Source organism: Achroia grisella, unplaced genomic scaffold, assembly GCF_030625045.1.
Source record: "Achroia grisella isolate CSIRO2021 unplaced genomic scaffold, CSIRO_AGI_Agris_v1 utg2706, whole genome shotgun sequence".
Classification (NCBI taxonomy): domain Eukaryota; kingdom Metazoa; phylum Arthropoda; class Insecta; order Lepidoptera; family Pyralidae; genus Achroia; species Achroia grisella.
In genome coordinates this window covers 63,590-86,149 of record NW_026712760.1, presented here as the reverse complement: position 1 = coordinate 86,149, position 22,560 = coordinate 63,590, and the positions used below count along the sequence as shown (strand labels likewise).

The window sequence follows — 22,560 nt, the reverse complement described above, 5'->3', positions numbered from 1 at the left end:
TCGAGTACATTAAGAGAAAGTCGCTTACGTTGTTATGGCCATATCTTTTTTAATTCACTTTTTAACCATGTTCCAAAGACGCGAGGACAGTCGTCTCAAAAACCAAAGTATGCTCAAGATACCAAACTCGACCAGAGGTAGAGGCAGGCCACGCGCCATTTGGTGGAACAATTTTAAGATGAATTAAGGACTATTTCATTAATAATAACAAAAATAGTATCTCGGGACAATTTACACAACGCTATCTAGTCCCAAGCTAAGGAGAGCTCGTGTTATGTGTACTACAAATAAGATGAAACTATTTTTCCTACACCTAAGAGATAAAGGTAGTTCAGCCCAAAAATGTCTTTTTTAATGTTTGAGCAAATATTATTAATTTCTTCATTTTATTTATGTACAACCCTAAACTTTTACCCTTCCACCATTTGGTTTTTATATGGCAAAACAACTTAACCAGAAAAGATAATACAAATCTCAATTGACGACCTCGGTGGTCTAGGGGTCTAGCACAGCGCTTTGCGACCGACGGTCGCAGATTCGATTCCTCGCACGGCACAAACATTTGTATTCATGAGTATGATTGTTTGTATCGGTCTGGGTGTTTTCTATGTATGTATTTACAAAAAAAATATCTATGTATATGTATCAGTTATCAAGTACTCATAACACAAGCTTTAGCTAGCTTAACTTGGGTCTAGTTGGCGTTGTGTGAATTGTCCTGAGATTATTATTATTATTATTATTAAATCTGTCTCTGTGTGGATAAGAAAGTCATTTTATTTGCTTATAAAATGACTTTCTTATCTGCTATTAGTAGTCGTCTACTAATAGCAGATATGAAAGTCATTTTATAAGCAAATAAAATGACTTTCTTATCCACACACGACGGAAACGACTACGTAACGTAACGTACGTACGAACTTACGTTACGTTACGTAGTCGTTTTCCTAATCTAGTCATTTATTTATTAGTAATTCAGTGTTCACTATTTCAGCAATCAAGGAGTTTGTTTTATAAATTGTTTCTGTTGAAGAGTGAGATTTGGGAGTAAAATTACTGGATAAGACTCATGACTTTATAGTCCCCCAGAATAGCAAAACGTGAGTACACCACTCACGTTTTGATATTCTGGCGTCAAATGATAACGTGATGTCCTTTTTTTATTTGGCGGTGTGGAGTGCCATCTGCACTCGCCCCCTATCGTCCGGTGAAGCTGTAAAGGCCAGCTGCGGTCAACAGCATTAGAGTAGTCCGAACAGTATGAACAATTTGATTTTTTCGAACTACTCTAATACTGTTAACCTTTACAGCTTCACCGGACGATATGGGACGAGTGCAGATGGCACTCCAAACCCTCGGAAGGACTTATGGAGCGGCTGAAGGCCAACTCAAGCTTGACGGATACGACTTTATCCTGAGGGCACCGCTAGGGGTTCGAACCTCGGCTCAGGCCGTAATTTCGATCCCCGTTTGAACTGAATGGGGGATCGGAGGGGACATGATGTACGTAGTGCTACTCATTTATATAGACGACTGTTACCACTTACCACTATGCATGTAACAAACGTTCATGGCAATAGTAGTCCATGCACGGGATTTTCATTTAATGTTAGACATAGACACCTACATAAATACACAATGTATATAAACTGACATAAAAAAAAAATCAGTCGAGTTTCTTGCCAGTTCTTCACAATTTTTTTTATTTGTTGTTTATATTCTATTTTTTACATTGCACTGAATAAAATATTTTTCTTTCTTTCTTTCTTTCAATTGAATCTGTATACTGAACTGGACGGTAGGGAAAAAAACATTATATATAAATATAATTTTTTGATTTGATGTTTGCCATTCCAATTTAAAAAAAAACAGTGTGGTATAATAGTTTTTTTTTATTTTAATAATTTTATTTGTTTCCCTATTGTGTTCATTATCACATTATTTGAATTATGATATTAACTAGTACTTCAGCCGAGATTTGATACGGCCAAAGTTTTAATTGCTTAATGTGTTCCTCTGGAGAGAAGTAGTATATGGTTAGGTACTTACAGTGGAAAGTGACAGGCACTCGTCTTTGAGGGCCGCCTCATTGGGAGCCCCGATCCAGGGCGCCACGGCGGCCGACCCTCCGCGCCCCTCCTGGCCCTTGATAAAGGCGTCCTGCTCACGGTTGAAATCTCCCAGGATGCTCTGTGGACAATACGAACTGTCAGGAAATAATAATAATAATTCTGCACTGAATGTTTTCAGTGCTTATGTGTTCAGTATGCGTTTGTAATTTTTTTCTCATGTTATTTCTATACTAATTTGGAAAAAGTCGATTTTAAATGTTAAACTAGCTGTTCCCGCAACTTCGTCCGCGTGGAATATAACTTTATTTTTCTAAAATAAAAGTAGCCTAAGTTATTCCTTATTACAGCAGCTACGTGCCAAAGAAATACCCGTCAAAATCGGTTCAGACATAGACAGAGAAAAATTGTAATAAAGTGTTATTTTGGTGTATGTACCGTATTTATATTCATATGCATGTAGTAAAAAACGGTTATTTCAATATTACAATTACAAACAATAACAAAAACAATACAAACTCCAATTTAATATATATATATATAGATAAATACTTATATTTTACGTATTTATACATATTATATATTTATTAATACATTTCAAAAAGAAATGTAAAATTATAAAGAAATATGAATAAATTATGAATAATCCGAGGCAATATTGGTATTACAATCCGCTAATTTATATTCCCTTTTGTATGTCGGAGGAAAAATTCTTAATTATCTTAATAGCGTGGCTTTTGATCCTTTCGTATTATTACCATTTGTTTGGTAACTTTTGGTAGAATGGTATTAAATATTCATGAATCATCGTTCATTCAGTGGATTATGTAATGGTTTGGGGCGGGTTTTGAATACCAAGAAAAGATCCTGACTGAGATATATACGGTTTCGAATTGACTGACTGATATGAATAATATAATAATAAATAGACTGTTTCGATGGTACTAGACCATCAAAACAGCTTCCTCTTGAATTACTCTATCTATTAAAAAAAGCGCTTCAAAATCCGTTGCGTAGTTTTAAAGATTTAATCATACATAGGGACAGACAGCGACAGCGACTTTATTTTATACTATGTAATGATATAAAAGTTTGTGCCGTGCGAGGAATCGAACACGCGACTATCGGAAGGAAGGCTGTGTTAAACCAACGAATATGTTATCCTGCACAATTTATATTGTTTTAGATGGATAAATAAATAAATAGATCCATTACTAAGGGCGCAACAATGGAGCACTAAGAGAGTACTTGGCACCCTGTTTCCGAGGCCTTTTGGCGTCTATCCAATGCCCCACTTACCTGACATACTTAAACCTATATTATGGGGGGAACATTTCCTGCATTGCGTTGACGACCTCGGTGGTTTAGCGGTTTAGCACACCGCCTTACTTCCGATGGTTGCAGGTTCGATTCCTCGCACGGTGGAAAAATTTGTATTCATGATTGATTATATTTGTTTGGGTATTTTCTATGTTATGTATGTATTTAAAAAAAAATATATATGTATTTATATGAGTTGTTTAGTACTCTTAAGACAAGCTTTGCTTACAGCGGGACTAGATGGCGTTGTGTGAAAAAAAATTAGTCAAGACGGGACAACATATAATGGGTCAAATTTTGACACTGGTCCCTGGTTGAACCCATTGCTACTAAAGTCTGGTTGACCTCCACGTGGCTCCCCCCGGAAACCATTGAGATAAGTTCATGGAGAATTTACCACAATGAGCTAACGACATACCTAACCTCTTATTCATCTTATCATCCTCCACTGATGCTCCGCCAGCGTAAACCGTCAGCGCAGGCACCATTCCATTATCATCAATTAAAAAAAAATACAAAGTGGGGGTAAAGCTCGACTGGTGCCCCACCAGCCTAATGATTTAGGTTGGTGGGGCATCAGTCGAGCATGATAAGATAAATGCGAAGCCAGATCATCATGGAGAACTAACAAGGAATTTACTTTGATAGTTTCCAGGTGAATATTGTTGATGATAAAAACATCTTTGCTGGACCAAAGTTATTATATTTAAATCACTCAAGAATTTAAATACACTGACCAAAGTATGTTAGACAAAATCGTAGAAACCAGAGAGAACAAGAATTCAATGGTGCCACCCTCTGGCACTTATGCATTACTATTACCATAGACTCAAACATGAAATAGATACCATAAGAAAAAATACACGTAAAATAGAACCTTCGTGTTTGCCGTCACTTCATGCCATTTACTGTCGCCATACTAAGCGATCTATTATAACAGCGAAATAAACGTTGCCATACAAATTCACAGACACGAAATGTACATATATTTGTCCATAATACAAACGACTACAAAAGATTATAAATAACAATTGTCTATAAAGCATTTCGTAAAGGAATGTGTTCTGATACACACGTTTATAACGTGCACCAATAGGTATGTTTTAAAACATATGAAAATATATTTTTATATAATACTAATCGTACACTTGAACAAGTAACACAACGCCATCTAGTTCCAAGGTAAGTCGTGTTATGGTCACTAGACAAGTAATATAATCTTATATATAAAATTCTTCGTGTCACAGTTTTCGTTCCCATACTCATCCGAAACGGCTTGACCGAGTCTCATGAAATTTTGTGAGCGTATTGTGTAGGTCTGAGAATCGGCCAACATCTATTTTTCATCCCCCTAAATATTAGGGGTAGTCCACCCTAAATTTTTATTTTTTATTTTTTAGACAAAATTTTTAGTTTCTATTTTTTTATGACACAACATACAAAAATACATACAATCCTAAATTTTCACCATTCTATCATCAACCCCTATTTTTTTATAGCGTTATTAATTTATATGGCAAAACAACGTTTGACGGGACAGCTAGTACTTTATATATTTTTTGTAAATACATAGAAAACACCCAGCCTGATAAAGACAATCATACTCATGAATATAAATCTTTGTACCGTACATGGATCCGAACCGCAACACATGAATTAAAGCTGTTTGCTATACCGCTAAATCACTGAGGCCATCAGATATATTTATATAGAAAATATATATTCAGAACTATTACTCCAGATGGTATAGTCAGAGGCATTGTAAACGTCATAGTGAACGCAATACTCTATATTATGCCCAATTTTTTTTATAGGTATAAGTCACAACAATTTCATTCATTCACACAAAAAATATCATTGTAATCCAACACGGCACATCGAGGCAGCTTACCCAAGATACTGGCAGCGTTACCTCTTTAAATATCCATACTTACCTTCTGGGCAAAGTAGCTACCAGCCCTCGGGTCACTAGTAACCTCGATGAGACGCGTTAAAATACACGTCAAAAACTAGTTGGTTTCTGGGCTCTATGGGTCCACCGTCTTCACGGCAAATGGTAAATTGTCTTTGACATCTTTGAATCTCTTGGATTAAATTAGTGTTCCCATCACCAGACGATCAGTCCGATATATAAATTGACAACAAATTTTGGTCACATTCGAACTCACAACCTTTTCAGTCTCAAACTGAACTCAACTTACAACTACACTACGACCTTACCTAAAACTAATAAACATACAATTTAAATAACTATAATTAACATAGCGACATACAATATAATATATGTATAAACTTCATTCACAGCACGTTCCAGTATTATCAGTAGCGATAAAACTGTATACTTGGTGTCTGTTCGTATTATTTTAATACGACCATTACTGTAAACGAGACGCTTATTGCGACACCTAAAATGAATAACAGAGACGACAATATAAAAGTGTATACAATCAGCAATAGATTTGATGCTACAAAACATGAGAACAACGTCGATAAGCCTGAAGAGAAAGCCGATCAGGGAGATAAACTAGCTAAAGCTATTGGGAGTTTTGGGACGTGGCAAATTCTTATATTTTTGTTAGCGACGGTGCCGTCGAAGATATCAGGTATATGGGCCCAGTTAAGCATCATATATTTGGCGCCGAAGACCACCTTCGTGTGTGTAGACCGAGGGAACACTACAGCTGACATCCAGAATTCTACATGCTATGAGGATTGCGTGGAATATGAATATTTCTCAATATTTGAGAGCAGTATTATCTCCGAGTGGGGCTTAATTTGCGAGAAGGCTTGGCTCGCAAATTTTACACAGACCATGTATATGTTTGGTGTACTAGTTGGTAGTATAGTGTTTGGATTTATTGCGGATCGGTAAGTGTTCATTTTTTTATTAACCGCCTCAAAGGTTTTATACATTATTTCTACATGTACTTTGTACTTTCTACTTGTACTTTCTGCAACCAAAACTTTTTGATATTTTAATTTTTTCTTAAATAAACAATAATTTATACATTTAGTAAACTTTAGTCGCTTATGTAAGTCAAGTTTTGTGTATTTTTTACCTATCTTCTAGAACATATTACAATTAATGTCATCATCATCTACTTCTCCATTATCACATTATGCATTTTGGGTCGGCGTCATTTTTTCTTCCATTCCTGTACAGTCATCACGCCATTTACTGCAATTAGTTAATATATCATTATAGAATTTATAATCGAAACCGGATTTCGAATAGTGTATACCGTATTACTTCCAACGATCGTCGGTTCAATTCCTTGCACTATAAAAATATTTGTATTCATGAGTATGATTGTGCTCGTATGTATTTTCAATAAATGAATATTTTCTATAAGTTGTTTAGTAGCTTTAGTAATCTGCTTAGTTTGGGAGTGAATAACTACTAACGTGAAAATTGGTCATAGATTATTATTATTATTATATTCATTTATACAGTAAAAATAAATATACGAAATTTATACTTACATACCACGAGATTAATATACTATTAAAAAAAATGTAAATATTGACATCATACTGACGCGTACAAATATTTCTATTATGTAAGGATCGAATCTGCTATTATCGCTTATGATTTTAAACCGTCGCACTACCAAGGTTTGCCAAACCATTAGTAATTGTTTCACACATTATTTACGCTGTATGAAATTGGAAACAATAGCGATATACTAAACCAATGCATTGTCATTATAATTTACATTACTCGGATCGTATTTTTCTCAAATTTAGATGCATACGTAAAATCTTAAACGATATTGTCCACGATTCGTCTTAGTTTGACGCAATACCACCAAATGGAAGATCAACAATCAATTTCGTATTTGTATTGTATGTTGCCGATGGCAACCTTTTCGATAGTTTTGATGTTTTTTATATCTATTTGAATTTTATATTTTGACGTTCTGTTTTTGTATACCTTTTGTTTTCTTATGCCATATTGATTTTCTTTACATTTTTGCTAGCGAGCTGATTACACTTATTTTACCTCACCTAGGAACCTGTCTCATTTTAAACCAGCCTTAATACAGTCCTTCAGTATGAATGTATGTGTATTATTATTTTTAGCTACAGATTATCATCTAAGTCAGGGCTTCCCAAACTTAATCGCATTGTGACGCCCTTGTGACACCCCCGTCCAATTCAAACGGGGATCGAAATTACGACGGCCTGAGCCGAGGTTCGAACCCCTAGTGGTGACTTCAGACTAAAGTCGTATCCGTCAGGCAGGAGTTGGCCTGCAGCCGCTCCATAAGTCCTTCCGCGGATTTGGAGTGCCATCTGCACTCGCCCCCTAACGTCCGGTGAAGCTGTAAAGGCCAGCTGCGGCCAACAGCATTAGATTAGTCCGAAAAAGAAGCCCTTGGGACTTTTCCCTAAAATATGGTCGAGCGCAGTGATGGCTGGCTAATCCGTCATACTCGTGAACGAGTGCTGCTTGTAGGGACTGGCCTGCTCTTATCACTACGACTGTTTCAATCATATTGTGTACTTAATATCTGAAGCTAATAAATCAGTGCTAGTTGGTGGTTTGTATTCGCATGTTTCGTATTGGAAATCTTTATTTGAATAAATGATTTTCTATTTTTTTGCGATTGCGACCAATTTTAGTACTAGTCTAGTAATAGGTTTACCAGAAATACACTATTGTTCAAATAATATTTTTCTGTTAATGTGCCCGGCGCTCTCTGGACTCAGTCGCAATATCACATCGAGACGCGACGCCCTTGAGACATCGCCGTGAAGCCATGGGGCACAGTTTGGGAAACCCTGATCTAAGTAATTCGTTTTATGGTATTTGCGTAAAGTTTTACAACAAACAATTGTAAATCTGCCCGATAAACGATTTAAATGTCGTATAAAACGCTTTCTTTTGAAAAATTCTTATTATAAAATTGAAGAGTTTGTATAAAACGCTTAAAATTCATTTGAAAATTATCTGATTGCACTTATTATAAAATTGATTATCGAGTTTGTAATTATTTATTTTAAATATTTTATTCAAAAGTTTGTTATTTTTCTTGTGATGAGTCTACGTTCCCATTAAATATGACAATTCAAAAGTACTTGTATTGAGTTTATTTGAAAAATTATTGTTTCTATTTCTAACAAAACATTTTGTATGTTTATCCCGCTAATATAAGTAACGCGAAAGCTTGTGTTTTAAGACCGTCAGATGAATGTATGATTGTTAATTTTTCAAGTAAAAACAATTGAATGGATTCAATGCTAGACGCCATAGCGAGGTCTGTAGCAAATTATTTCGTTTTTAAAGAATTTGGCCCATGGTAATAAAATAAGACATGAAAGTTTGTATAGAAATTCGTCATTTTTCAAGCTAAAACGATGAAACATTTCTCTTTGCAAAAAAATTGAAGAATTCGTTAACGATAATAATGTTTTTGTAGAAAAATTTTAAATACATAGCACTGACAATATTATCTGATTACACTAATAATGAGTGCGTAGCGATTTCTATGTTGATTATCGCATGCCTCTTACTTGTTACACTGTAATTATTTATATAAAAAAAAAACATCTATTAAAAAGAGCAACACACAAGTTTCTTGCTCATTCTTCTTGTGATGAATCTGCATTCCGAATGAGTGGTAGAATCAAAATATGACTATTCAAAGTGCTTGTAATGAGTTTATTTGAATAAAGATTATTTCTATTTCTATTATTTCTATTTCTATTTGCCTTTATTGAATTAGATTATTAAATATTTTATGATAACCAAGTTCACTATTCCACGCGAACGAAGGGCACAGCTAATATTAAAATATGTCAACAAAAAAATATTTTAAATGTCATGAGATTCCTTAGTACTAATTTTTTTCTTTCTATAAATCAATTATATTTCTTATTTATGAAAAGTTTTTCTTAATAATAATAAAACATTTTTCTATAAACTAATTACAAATTCGTAATTTGTAATTCGTTTTTGAAAAGTTTATAAATATATTTGTATTTTACATATAAATCTACCTCTTGAATCACTCTATTGCTAAAACTTCCATTAGAATCCGTCGCGTAGTTTTAAAGATCTAACTCCTAAAGTCTATATCGACCCCTAGGGGTCTATGACAAACTGCAAGGGGTATACGATAGAGGTAATCGTGTTGTTTTATTTATGTTTTTAACACTAAACTTACAAAAAAAGAAAATTACAAAAAATCAATACCAGGTAAGAATGGGGGGTCTACCCAAAACCGAAAATACGACACGAAAAAGTTTGGGAACCTCTGACCTAAACGAACAGACACCGGAAGCGACTCCATTTTATACTATGTAAAGATATATTTATGATACAAATAATCGTCTAGAGTATAATGAAGACACCTAGTCTTGTCTGTTGTAACCTGTTTACACTGGTACCCTTGTATACCAGTAGTGCGATAACATACGGGCCAATTAAAATTATCTCACTATATGATACACTTTAGTTGTTCAATAAATTAATGTGCGATTACTATCTATTGTTTAAAATTTTCCATTGTGAGCGTATCGACCTCTCCCTTATCCCAGTGATAGGCTATACGCACTAATTGTAAATATAAATGTAATTGTTACATCGTAGACCAAATATATATATATATATACATATATATATATAAAATTTACACAGTGTCAGTTCTAAGCTAAGCTAAGCTTAAGTAAGCTTTTTTATATGGGTATGGATATTTTCTATGTATATTACATATACACAAAAAAATGTATAATTTTTTTGTAAATACATAATCTTATATATAAAATTATCGTGTCACAATGTTAGTTACCATACTCCTCTGAAACGGCTCGACGGATTTTTATAAAATTTTATATGCATATTCAGTAGGTCTGCGGCTACTATCTATTTTTTATACCCCTAAGTGATATGGGTTGTCCTCCCCTAACATTATTTTTTTATATTTAGGGCAATTGTTTATTTATATTTTTTTATTATATGTCATTAAAAAATACGGTGAGAAGGGTGAAAATATAGGTTTGTATGTATTTTTTAATGCCACATTATAAAAAAAATAAAAATAATGTAATGAGTGGACAACCCTTATCACTTAGGGGTAGGGGTGTGAATAAGATAGTAGCCAATTCTCAGACGTACTGAACATGCATACAAAAGTTGATAAAAATCGTTTCGGAGGAGTACAATACCTAACATTGTGACATGAAAATTTTATATATAAGATTATATTATATAATATTATTAGATATATATGTATCTGTAGATGTTATCACCGATCATCACCTTCATACAATATATTCGACATAACCATCTGGTGGGCGATTTACAGATAACCCCACGAGAACCGTAACTCGTTAAAGTGTAGAAAACAATTTTTGTAGCCGTGACACGTGCTCTCACTGGTATAATGTGTGCAATTTGTAAGATGATAAGATAGTCATGCGCATAAGAAATAAACAACTGTTGCTATCATATTTACATTGTTTGTATTAGATTATTAGAAATATCTACCAATTTGTCTGTATGGGTTGTTAGTTCAACAGTCTATAAACTCAGTCACGCTTTATGGAGGAAAGAGGGGGTTGAAAAGTGTGACATAGTGTGACAAGAGGGTGGGAATGTATGGGTTGTTAGTTCAACACAAGTATCACAAGGGGTATCTATAAACTAAGTCACACTTCAAAGGGGAAGAGGGGTCGACAAAGTGTGAGTGTGACAAGGGCCACCCCCTTGTGTGTGCAATTTGTAATAAGATAGTCATGTGCATAAGAAATAAACAACTGTTGCTACCATGTTTACTTTGTTTGTATTAGATTATTAGAAATATCTACCGATTTGTCTGTATGGGTTGTTAGTTCAACACAAGTATCACAAGGGGTATCTATAAACTAAGTCACACCTCAAGGGGGAGAGGGGTCGACAAAGTGTGAGTGTGACAAGGGTCACCCCCTTGTGTGTGCAATTTGTAATAAGATAGTCATGTGCATAAGAAATAAACAGCTGTTGTTACCATGTTTACTTTGTTTGTATTAGATTATTAGAAATACCTACCGATTTGTCTGTATGGGTTGTAAGTTCAACAGTTTGTATCATAAGAGGGTGTCTATAAACTAAGTCACACTTCAAGGGCGAGAGGGGGTCGAGAAAGTATGACATAGTGTGTCAAGGGGTGGGAAATAAAATTAAATATGAAATAATCTTTATTCAAATAAACTTAATATAAGCACTTTTAAATTGTCACTTTTTTTAGTCTACCACTCATTCGGACTGCAGACTCTTCACTAGAAGAATGAGCAAGAAACTTGTGTGTTGCTCTTTTAAATAAATGTTGTTTCGAACAAGGAAGGAAGGTTCGAAATTTCATGATGACACATTTCATAATCACCACGTTACATAATATACAGTTTAGAATACACAGTTTTAATTTAATAATGTATATTTGCAAATTGTATGACGTCACACTAGAGGGGTCTCATAAATGTTACAGTTTTTTTAGAAGAATATATCTGACTGCGATTAGGGATGAATGGAAGAGAAAAACAAATTACGCCGACCCCAAATAAATAGGATAAGGAAGAAGCAGATGACGATGATATCTCCCATGATGAGATATTTTGAACTTAGAGATTAATAAAAAAAAAATCATTTCCATTTCCTCTTTCTAGATATGGCCGACGTCCAGGCATAACCATTGCTGGTCTTCTACAATTATGCTGTAGCGCTGCTGTACCGTTCTGCCCCAACTATTGGACCTTCACTGCCATCAGATTCATCCTGGGCACCGCCACAGCAGGCATTCTGGTCATATCCTTCGTGATTGTAGTCGAGATAGTTGGACCCAGTAAGAGGGAGCTGGTGGCCTCCCTCTACCACATACCGTTATCGATTGGAGAAATGCTAATGCCACTTTTTGCGTACTATTTGAGGAGGTGGAATATATACAGTATTGGATTGGCTATACCCCATTGTATATTCTTAACGTATATATTTTTGATGCCAGAATCACCCAAATGGTTGATATCTGTAGGAAGATACGATGAAGCAAGTGAAACGATGATAAAAGCTGCTGCAAGGTAATTCTTAACAGATATTATGTATATAGATGTGATACTATATTGTGAATTGTCGATGGTTAAGGCAACACTAAATAAATTAGCCAATTATTTAGTCTTGCGTTACTCAGTCGAGTATAATCAAATACAAAGTGCTAGTGGGAGAACCTTTTTTTTTACCATATGGAAACATTTTCAAAATACCGCTAGGCAGAGAGATGACGAGGGGGTGTGTGTAATTGTTACTTTCAAAAATAATAAATTTCAAAAAAAACATACTGGGTACCTACGAGCGCTATTGCTGGAGTCACGAGGTCACATAAGCATTCTACCGCGAGTCCAGCGGCATTGGCCCACCCTGTAGATGGTGTCTCTAACAATGACATGAGCCCGCAGTCCTCTTAGAGAACATAAGCACTTCTAAAATTAATTTGTTACAACAAACTTCCTAAAACAAACTGAATTATGACTGTTTTTGCTTTCAGAAATAAATTACCAACGGAAGGCATGAGAAACGTAGTTGATTCTATAAACCATGAATGTAATGTGGATCGAGCTAGAAGGGAAGAGGAGAAAGCATCTTATTGGGATTTGGTTAGGCTGCCATCATTGAGGATGAAGAACATTTACTCCTGTGTTGCCTGGTTCATCTTGGGAGTGAGCTTCTACGGCGGCACTCAGTATGTAGGACAGACCAGTTCTGATCCATTTCTTAGTGTAGTTCTCGCAGCGGCATTCCAGGTAAGGGCTTCTAATGTATATAATAAACAAACTTTCTAGCACCTGATCAAAACATAATAACATAGACATAAAGATAAATCTCATTTGTTTTTCTTAAATTTTATTTATTTACTCTGCTCTGCTGCCTCTTTCAGTAGAGCTCTTGCTTTGACTTCTTCATTCCTTCATTATACTATATTTATACCCTTTTACATCTTTTGACTCGAGTTATACTTTTTTTCTAAATCTGTATAATGTTAGCCTGGCCTGGTTTTCCCTAATCATTATCATTCATCTTGTGTTCTATAATTATTTACGAATTCAACAGTCGGTTCATAAAATTATGTTAATGTTTATTTATTAACTTATTATATTAATTTATAATATTGACCTCTGTAGTCTAGAGGTATAACACACTGCATTACTTCCGATGGTCGAGGGTTCGATTCTCCGCGCGGAACAAACATTTTGTATTAATGAGTATGATTGTTTGTATCTATATTTTGGCTGGGTGTTTTCCATGTATTTATAAATTATGTTTACAAAAATATATAAGTATTTATATTAGTTGTTCCATAACACAAGCTCTGCGTACCGTGCTACTAGATGGCGCTGTGTTAATTGTCCATGGTTATTTATTTATTTGGTGTTGCAGGTCCCAGGAATAGCATTCAGTGGTTATTTTTATAAGAAATTCGGAAGACGCAATACCTCAATCGCCTTCTTCACCATTTGCGCTATCAGTAACGCCATACTCGCATTGCCTGAGAGCTGGCATTACGTGAAACTAGTCTCTGGTGCTATAGCTGCCGCCTGCGCCGCTGGTGCTTTTAGTACTATGTAAGTATATATAATCAAAGCGAAGGTAAATTAAAGAAAAACCAATAATGGAGACTAAACGGTAACAAATTAAAAGCCAGAACCGGTAGTAAGTTCGCTTCTTGCTAAGTTGAATTATAAACATACCCAGCGAAAAATATGGAAATGTCAAGAGTTGGCTGTTGATATTATTTAATGATCGTTGAATTAAATTGCTTTTATAAGTTTGTTCATTTATAACATCTTCTCAATTACACATTTTCAAATGTAGAACACTATGAACAAAAGAATGAATATTTATTTGTTTAGTTATAATCAGTTGTACAGTGAACTGTTGTTTATACAGAGTCTTCTTGTTATTATTATCATATTGCATAAGTACTATATTACAGATAACATTCATTGCTCTTGTTTTCAGGTATATATTTACATCGGAATTATTTCCAACTGTGGCGCGGAACATGGCTATTGGTGCATCTTCCACGTGTTCCAGACTGGGATCTATGATAGCACCATTCATTGCTGGTTACAAAGGAGCCCTCTGGCTTCCACCGACCATCTTCAGCCTCGTCCCCCTTCTAGCAGTACTAGCATGTTTATGTCTTCCGGAAACTAAGGGCAAGAAACTGGCAGACCATTTAGATGAATGCTAGCCTCTGTTCTAAAATGACTGGGTATTCCATCACAGGGACTAGATTCTAATATTTATCTATAGTTTAAATTGATTTTCGAAGCGGAGGGTCTCAAATCGACGGTATTTTTTTTACTAATCCTTATACACATGACTTCGCTAGTAATGGAGCGTACCTAATGTCTTCACGGTTTTACGTATTGCGTCATTGGCTCATTATTTCCGAACGACAGAATAAAGAAATATTTGTGTTCACAATATCAATAAGTGTTACGTAGCTTTATATATATATATTAGTCAAAATATGTTAAATGTAAAAGAGTTGCTATTTTTATCAGGATTGAAAGGTGGTTCTTGTTCTAAGTGAAGCGGTTCCTCACGATGGTCTTTTTTGTCAACATCCACTACGTTCTCATTGTTTCATTTTATTTAATTACATATTTCTTTGAGGCTCTTGTTCTTAGCCAGGCGATACTTCACGATTGGCTATTTTGTCAACAACCTTCTTCGTTTTCCAATTCTTTTTAATTACAATTCTTTTAGACATTTTCATATAGTAGCGATATGGTGTTAATAAATAAACTGCAGAAGCCGTTAGGGTCCCAATATTCATTTAAATTGACAACCTCGGTGGTCTAGCGGTCAAGCACACCGCTTTACGACCGATGGTCGCGGGTTCGATTCCTCGCACGGCACAAACATTTTGTATTCATGAGTATGATTGTTTGTATCGGTCTGGGTGTTTTCTATATATAATATGTATGTATTTACAAAAAAAATATCTATGTATTTGTATCAGTTATCTAGTACCCATAACACAAGGTCTAGCTAGCTTAACTTGGGTCTAGATGGCGCTGTGTGAATTGTCCTGAGTTTATTGTTATTGTTGTTATTCATTTAAATAAATTCAGATACGAACAGAACGACCTTTCAATGAGTGCACGTCAGTCATAAACGCTTAGATAATATCTTTGTCACAATATTCATCACAATGTTGGTGAACGTGATGAGTTGCATATAAGCTTTCCTGTGGAACACTGATTGGACTATTAGTAACTAATAAGTTAATATTATCATTCTTGAAATGAACTATATCAAAATGGTTAAAAGTCTATTCTGATTTCACGCCATTATTAGATTGCGTCGATAAATTTATAGGTTGTGAGTTTATAAATATTTGGTGACCTGATATTATTATAGTATACGATGTTTTACTTATTTTATTAAATTAAATAATTATGAATAAATATTAGGCCAAAATTTTTGAAAAGAAATTATATAAACTACGTCTTACTAGTTGTTTTACGTTATTAAAACCAAAAGTTTTATATTTCTGTTACCCGTCGACTTAGTTAGCGTGGAATATTTTTATCGAAATAACCAAAATATCAAGACATAGTCGGTTTTATCAATCAAAAAATAGCGAGTTACAATACTCGCTATAGTATATATACTAGATATAGTTGTTTTTATTGTAATATATTTTTTTCTTTCCTTCTTTCTTTTTCTATTTTTTTTTTTTATCTGAAATATAGAGAGTAGTGTAATAGCATGTGAGTATCGTTACATAGTATAAAACGATGTCGCTGTCGCTGTCTGTCCGACCCTATGTATGCTTAAATCTTTAAAACTACGCAACAGAATTTTTTTTTTAGGGTTGATAATGGAATGGTGCACCCGCCCGCGCTAACGGTTTACGCTGGCGGGGCACCAGTGGAGGATGATAAAATGAGCATGAGGTCAGGTCAGTTAGCCCGTATTGCAAATTCACCAGGAATTTAACACGATGGTTTCCAGGGGGAACCGCGTGGAGGTCGACCTGACATGGTACATTGCTAGCAATGGGGTTATCAATCCACATTACTAACAATCCCCTTCCCCCTCGCAACAGAATTTGAAGCAGTTTTTTAATAGATAGAGTGATTCAAGATGAAGGTTTATATGTTTAATTATATGTACACCCGGGCGAAGCCGGGGCAAGTAGCTAGTTTAAATATAAGCGTGGGAGATGATTAATTGAAAATAATATTGTGAGTACATTAATACGGGTGATAGTTGTAATAAAAAATTATAATGTTTATGTATTTAATAAACAATTTTTAAGTATCGATATGACTTTTTTTTATAGCTTGAACTCACATACCATCGACTATGCTGTCCTTCTGCATACATGTATCGAATTTAACAAAAATATAATAGTTTATAAGAATAACTGTAACTACGTACATAATATATTTATTGACACCAAGTCAATAAATATATTATTACTAGCTGTCCCGGCAAACGTTTTGCCATATAAATTAATAACGCTATAAAAAAATAGGGGTTGATGATAGAAGGGTGAAAATTTAGGATTGTATGTATTTTTGTATGTTGTATCATAAAAAAATAGAAACTAAAAATTTTGTCTAAAATATAAAAAATAAATTTAGGGGTGGACTACCCCTAACATTTAGGGGAATGAAAAATCTAGCCGATTCTCAGACCCACTCAATACGTTCACAAAATTTCATGAGAATCGGCAAGCCGTTTCGGAGGAGTATGAGAACGAAAACTGTGACACGAGAATTTTATATATAAGATTACTATTGTATTCCATTTCTTTATTTATTTATTTTATTCGAAATTTATGACCGTATCAAAAAGAAAATCATACGAAATACAAAAAATATCAGAAAAATATCATAGTTCTTAGGATTATACTCCCTTCTCGTACCCTGTTTTTATCTATTGTCGTAATTTTTATTACTATTACCCGCGACTTCGTCCGCGTGGAATTCAGTCCCTTTTTAATTAAATAAAATACAATTACTAAAAAATAAAAGTAGCCTTTACTTACCTTCCTTACCTTTAACTTAACTTTGGCTACTTTTATTTTTTAGTAATTTTATCACCGCTTTACGTCCGATGGTCCCGGGTTTGATTCCTCGCACGGCACAAACATTTGTATTCAAGAGTATAATTGTTTGTATCGGTCTGGGTATTTTCTATGTATAATAAGTATGTATTTACGAAAAAAAAATTATCTATGTATTTGTATCTGTTGTCTAGGACACATAACACAAGCTTTAGCTAGCTTAACTTTGGTCTTGATGGCGCTGTGTGAATTGTCCTGAGATTATTATTATTATTAATATCATCTGCGAGTGAAAGTCCTATTAAAATCTGTACAGCCGGTGCAATTCTCTGTAATTTCACTATCACATCGCTTACGCATATCATATGCAGTATTTATATTTGTTAATTTGATATTTATATTTGTGTTCCTAGGCGTCAATAATATAATAACACGGTAACAAAAACCTACATACATACAGACAATTTGATTGATATGTAAGTTACCAACATAAATAATAAATTTAACATTTTTAGATTTAGTAGTTATTGCATTGCGTCGATAGTCAGAGAGAACGAAGTCTATTTAGATACAGCCGGAGGTTTCATTACCTTGACTGTCTGTATTTGTTTTAATATATATAATTCTTTTTATAATATGTAATTGCCAACAAAATATTGTCTGCCCTAGTTTATTCGGAGATAACTACGAAAATGGCAGATAACGCGGTTAAATGTTAATCCTTTATAATAAATTTACTATTTGTGTATTATGTATTATAATAATTAAAGATTTTAATAACTATGTTTATTTAACTTTACTGTTAATTAGTGAACTGTGTAAACTTTCACAATGGATGTCAAATTAAGGATGGAATAGCCAATTTTTGTCTGTTTCCAGATTTCAGAGATTAGCTGGAACAAACAGACAGACAGACAGACGAAAATTGTAAAAAATAAATAGAATAGAATAGAATAGAAAATCATTTATTCAAATAAACTTAATTTAAGCACTTTTGAATAGTCATAACAATTTGTTTTTTATCTACCACTCGTTCGGAAAGCTGTCTCATCACAAGAAGAACGAGCAAGAAACTTGTGTGTTGCTCTTTTAAATGATCCTAATGTTATTTTGGTACCGTATTTATATTCATGTGCATATAGTAAAATGGTTATTTCAACATTACAAACAGGCACTCCAATTTTATTTTAATTTATATGTATAGATTTAGAGAAATGAACAGTCGAGATAACATTTGCATAACAAATACAACCTTATTTGGAGCTTTTCAGCGTCGGGACCAATTGGCGAAGTTTAAACGGAACAGCCAAATGGGGTTATCGACTTGCTTTAAAACTTGGAATAAAGTCAGACCTAATCCATGGTTCAAATTGTATACGGAAAATTAGGGCAGTTATGCTGTGCCAAGTTTTTAAGATCAATAATATTACAATGTTTGATAGCATTATATTGTAACTAGCTGATTCGCACGACTCCGTCTGCGTTGCATTTTGTACATTTTGTAACATTTTTCATTGCAGCTCCGCTCCTATTGGTCGTAGCGTAATGTTATATAACTTAAAACCTTCCTCGAGAAATGGACTATGCAACACAAAAAGAATTTTTCAATTCAAACCAGTTAGTTTCTGAGATTAGAGCGTTCAAACGATGTGTTATAGTGTACACTATCTATACCCGCGACTTCGTCCGCGTGGAATTTAACTTTATTTTTCTAAAATAAAATAATTTTTCCAAAATAAAAGTAGCCTAAGTTACTCCTTATTACATCAGCTACCTGCCAAAAGAAATCGCGTCAAAATCGGTCCAGCCGTCTCGGAGATTAGCCGGAACAAACAGACAGACAAATATGTTATTTTGTTGTGTGTATGTATTTATATTCATACGAATATATTAAAAAACGGTTATTTCAATATTATAAACAGACGCTCCAATTTTATTTATATAAATACGGTACATACAACAAAATTATTTTTTTTACAATTTTTGTCTGTCTATCGGTCTGTTTGTTCTGGCTAATCTCTGAAATGGCTAGACCGATTTTGACGGGACTTTTTTTGTCAGGTAGCTGATGTAACAAGGAGTAACTTAGGCTACATTTATTTTAGAAAAATAACATTAAAAACTCTATTAGAAACCGTTTGACAGATGTATCCAGATCAGAATGCATTTTGCTAAAAGTAACATCGTACAAGCCTGACAAATTATTTGTCACCTAACCTGCAGCAACACAGATAACACTGATATTACATTAATTTAATTTATGCCTGTAATGAAAACAATCCAAAATGTACCTCTTTTGTTTACTTTACTTCATAGAGAGTTTTGATAGTATTTATTGTTATTATTTTCCAAATAATCAGAAAGTCAAAATTATTTGATGGCACGTCAATGATACAATTAACAATGATCAATTTAACATTTTCTGGAAATGGCACGTTGATGCATAAAGGTTCGCCTACCCTGCACTAGAGAGACTCCTGAGACTCCACCTCCTAGTGAATACATAATGATTTCTTTAGAACGTTTCCAAATGTTTACATGACCCGTTGGGATCTGAATTATTCAGCGCCTGAAGATATAGCTTTTGTGTTTTTGTACACAAAGGTCTCTAGAATAAAATTCTGACGTGACGTCAGTTGTATCAGTGTGGGCGATAGAAATATAGATAGATAAATTCTTTATTCACCAATTACACATAACATACATGAGTTACAGAAAATACATCATTACATACTATAAAACAAAGTCGCTGTCGCTTTTTTTAAGCTTTAATACTTTTATCATTATTTCTTTTTATTTAATGTCCTATATTTAAGATTCAGAATTATAAGCAAGACAGCAAACAACCACACATTTATCTACTGGCATTGTGATAATTTCATAGAATATATTTCAGATGTTCTCTTAAATTTGCAACAGAACATTCTGACTATTTTAATAAAGTTTAATGTACGTACATAGCAATGGAAGAACGTTATCTATTATAAATATATATAACTCAAAGGTGACTGATATAGTGATCTATCAACGCACAGCCCAAACCACTGGACGGATCGGGCTGAAATTTGGCATGCAGGTAGATGTTATAACGTAGGCATCCGCTAAGGAAGGATTTTGATTAATTCCACCCCCAAGGGGATAAAATAGGAGATGAAATTTTGTATGAAACTTTGTCAATTTTAAGCCGATCGGGCTGAGACTTTGCATGCATAAATCTACTATGACGTTGGCGTACCCTAAGAAAGAATTTTGATAAATTCCACCCCTAAGGGGATAAATTAACGCGAGCGAAGCCGCGGGCAAAAGCTAGTTATTTAATAAATAACGTAGAGAAGAAATCTCCCAAGTTTCTCTTGGCAATGTTTCAAAGTTCAATGACCGTGGCTGTAAGATTCGCAAACTGTTCAATAAAAACTGTTTCCTTGAATGTCCGTTATACGAGACGATGTCTCGCGGCGCGACGGCGGGGAATTAATTTCTAGAAACATCCATTACGTAACATTATATTTGAATTCTACTTAGATAGGCTAGTGTAATGGTTACCCGAGTGTAGGATACAGTAGTAGATAGTGTGAACTACCGTTGCCAGACGTCCCGTATTTCCCGGGACGTCCCGTATTTCAGGCTTAGTTTAAAGTGTCCCGTAATCGAACCGTGCTCCGTTTTTTATTATTCAATCGATCGATCTATGGTTGTCAAAAATACTCACGCACCCCTAATTTAATAAAAAGCGAGCTGAAGATCATTTTACTTATGATTATAAATGAATTGGTTTTTAATATGATAAAACCAATAAAAAATATGTAAAAAAGACTTACTTCTCAAAGAAATATATAAAAAAATAAAGAATGTCATTATATAATTTGTTTTTTATTTGTCCCGGGTAAAAAACTAAATTCCCATATTTATTGCCTATTTAAGCTAGGCTGAAAAAAAATCTGGCAACTCGTGTTAACTATCGTGTGAGGCACCATTAATTAAAGATGGTAAAGACAATAATCATGTTTTTTATCTGAGGCATTCAGAGTAACCTAAAACGGAACGGCAGAGGCTAGAGCCTAAGTAATCTGTGACATTGGCAAGTAGATTGATGGATGGATGGAACTGACGTAGCGGGAGTTGAAAGTCCTGGGTGATTATTATTAATATTTTTAACTTTTCTCTTCTTTTAACTGGTATAAAAGAAGGTATTATTCATCCGTACGGGCTTTAGCCAAGTGTGGGAGAGGTTGCGCTATGTCAAGATATTTTTTACTGAGAAGTCAGATATATTTGTATAATATTACAAAATAAAATAAAAATGGAGGTGGCTTTATGTGTCGCAATGATGAAGCGGCAACCAACTCAGCATGAAGCTACAGATAAGTCTGCAGCGCTGATATTCTGTTGGCTCCTATAATTAAATACATACTTATATACATATATACGTGAATGTTTATATATTACACTTTATTTTCTAGTAATGGGACACCATTACTACAAATTTTCTGACTTCTCAGTATTCAGTTATGGCTTTTTGTAAGAGATTTTTACTTGGATGAATATCAGTGTTTGTGAATTATTATTGTTACTTAAATAGTGTCATGGTTTAGTGGTAGTCTACACCCATTAGACTTCTAAGGCTATGAGTTCGATCACCGATACCATCGGTCCAAGCGTTTAGAACTTAGGTGACCAACACATGTACTGTAGAATTAATATATTAATATACGTACTACATACTTACAAACATAAATGGACTATGTTTTATACCCGAGATTCCTTGAAAAAGATTTCACTTACCTGAAACAAATAAAAGAATTTTATTAGAACATGTAATTAATTTATAATTGTGTTCATTGTATTACTTATGGTTGTTACCTGTGCTTGCATTGGCAGAGAGGTGGTTAGAAATATAAATTAATATCTACCAATAACGTCTTAGGCACAAACACAAATAAACTAAAAAAATCTTTTACTTGCATTACAAGTATATATTTCTACGAAACGGCTTAAACGATTTTGATGAAATATTATATATATACTCGGTAGGTCTGAGAATAGGTTGTTATCTATTTTTTATACCCCTAAGTCCCTAATAAGGATGGTCCGGCCCATTTATATTTATATTT

At 34.1% G+C, this 22,560-nt stretch overlaps 2 protein-coding genes across 6 annotated transcripts in view; one reads left to right on the top strand and one right to left on the bottom strand.

The window, feature by feature from the left end:
* Nucleotides 1–22,560, bottom strand: part of LOC131842976 (synapse-associated protein of 47 kDa) — a 97,503-nt gene that overhangs the window by 13,667 nt on the left and 61,276 nt on the right. For all 5 annotated transcript variants that reach the window (XM_059191565.1, XM_059191567.1, XM_059191566.1 and 2 more), the window contains exon 6: nucleotides 2,050–2,190. In XM_059191565.1, coding sequence (XP_059047548.1) covers nucleotides 2,050–2,190 — 141 coding nt within the window. The remainder of the gene's footprint in view (nucleotides 1–2,049; nucleotides 2,191–22,560) is intronic.
* On the top strand, nucleotides 5,707–14,892 carry LOC131842975 (organic cation transporter protein-like). The gene is made up of 5 exons (XM_059191563.1): nucleotides 5,707–6,257; nucleotides 12,036–12,443; nucleotides 12,908–13,163; nucleotides 13,798–13,982; nucleotides 14,380–14,892. The coding sequence occupies exons 1-5, from the start codon at nucleotides 5,800–5,802 to the stop codon at nucleotides 14,612–14,614; spliced, it is 1,542 nt and encodes a 513-aa protein (XP_059047546.1). The 5' UTR covers nucleotides 5,707–5,799; the 3' UTR covers nucleotides 14,615–14,892.

Bases quoted from the DNA above. Each gene is read 5' to 3' on its own strand.
- LOC131842975 (XM_059191563.1), top strand. From the start codon at position 5,800: ATGAATAACAGAGACGACAATATAAAAGTGTATACAATCAGCAATAGA. The intron at 13,164-13,797 runs GTAAGGGCTTCT...TTGGTGTTGCAG, and splicing joins TTCTCGCAGCGGCATTCCAG to GTCCCAGGAATAGCATTCAG. The intron at 13,983-14,379 runs GTAAGTATATAT...TCTTGTTTTCAG, and splicing joins GCTGGTGCTTTTAGTACTAT to GTATATATTTACATCGGAAT.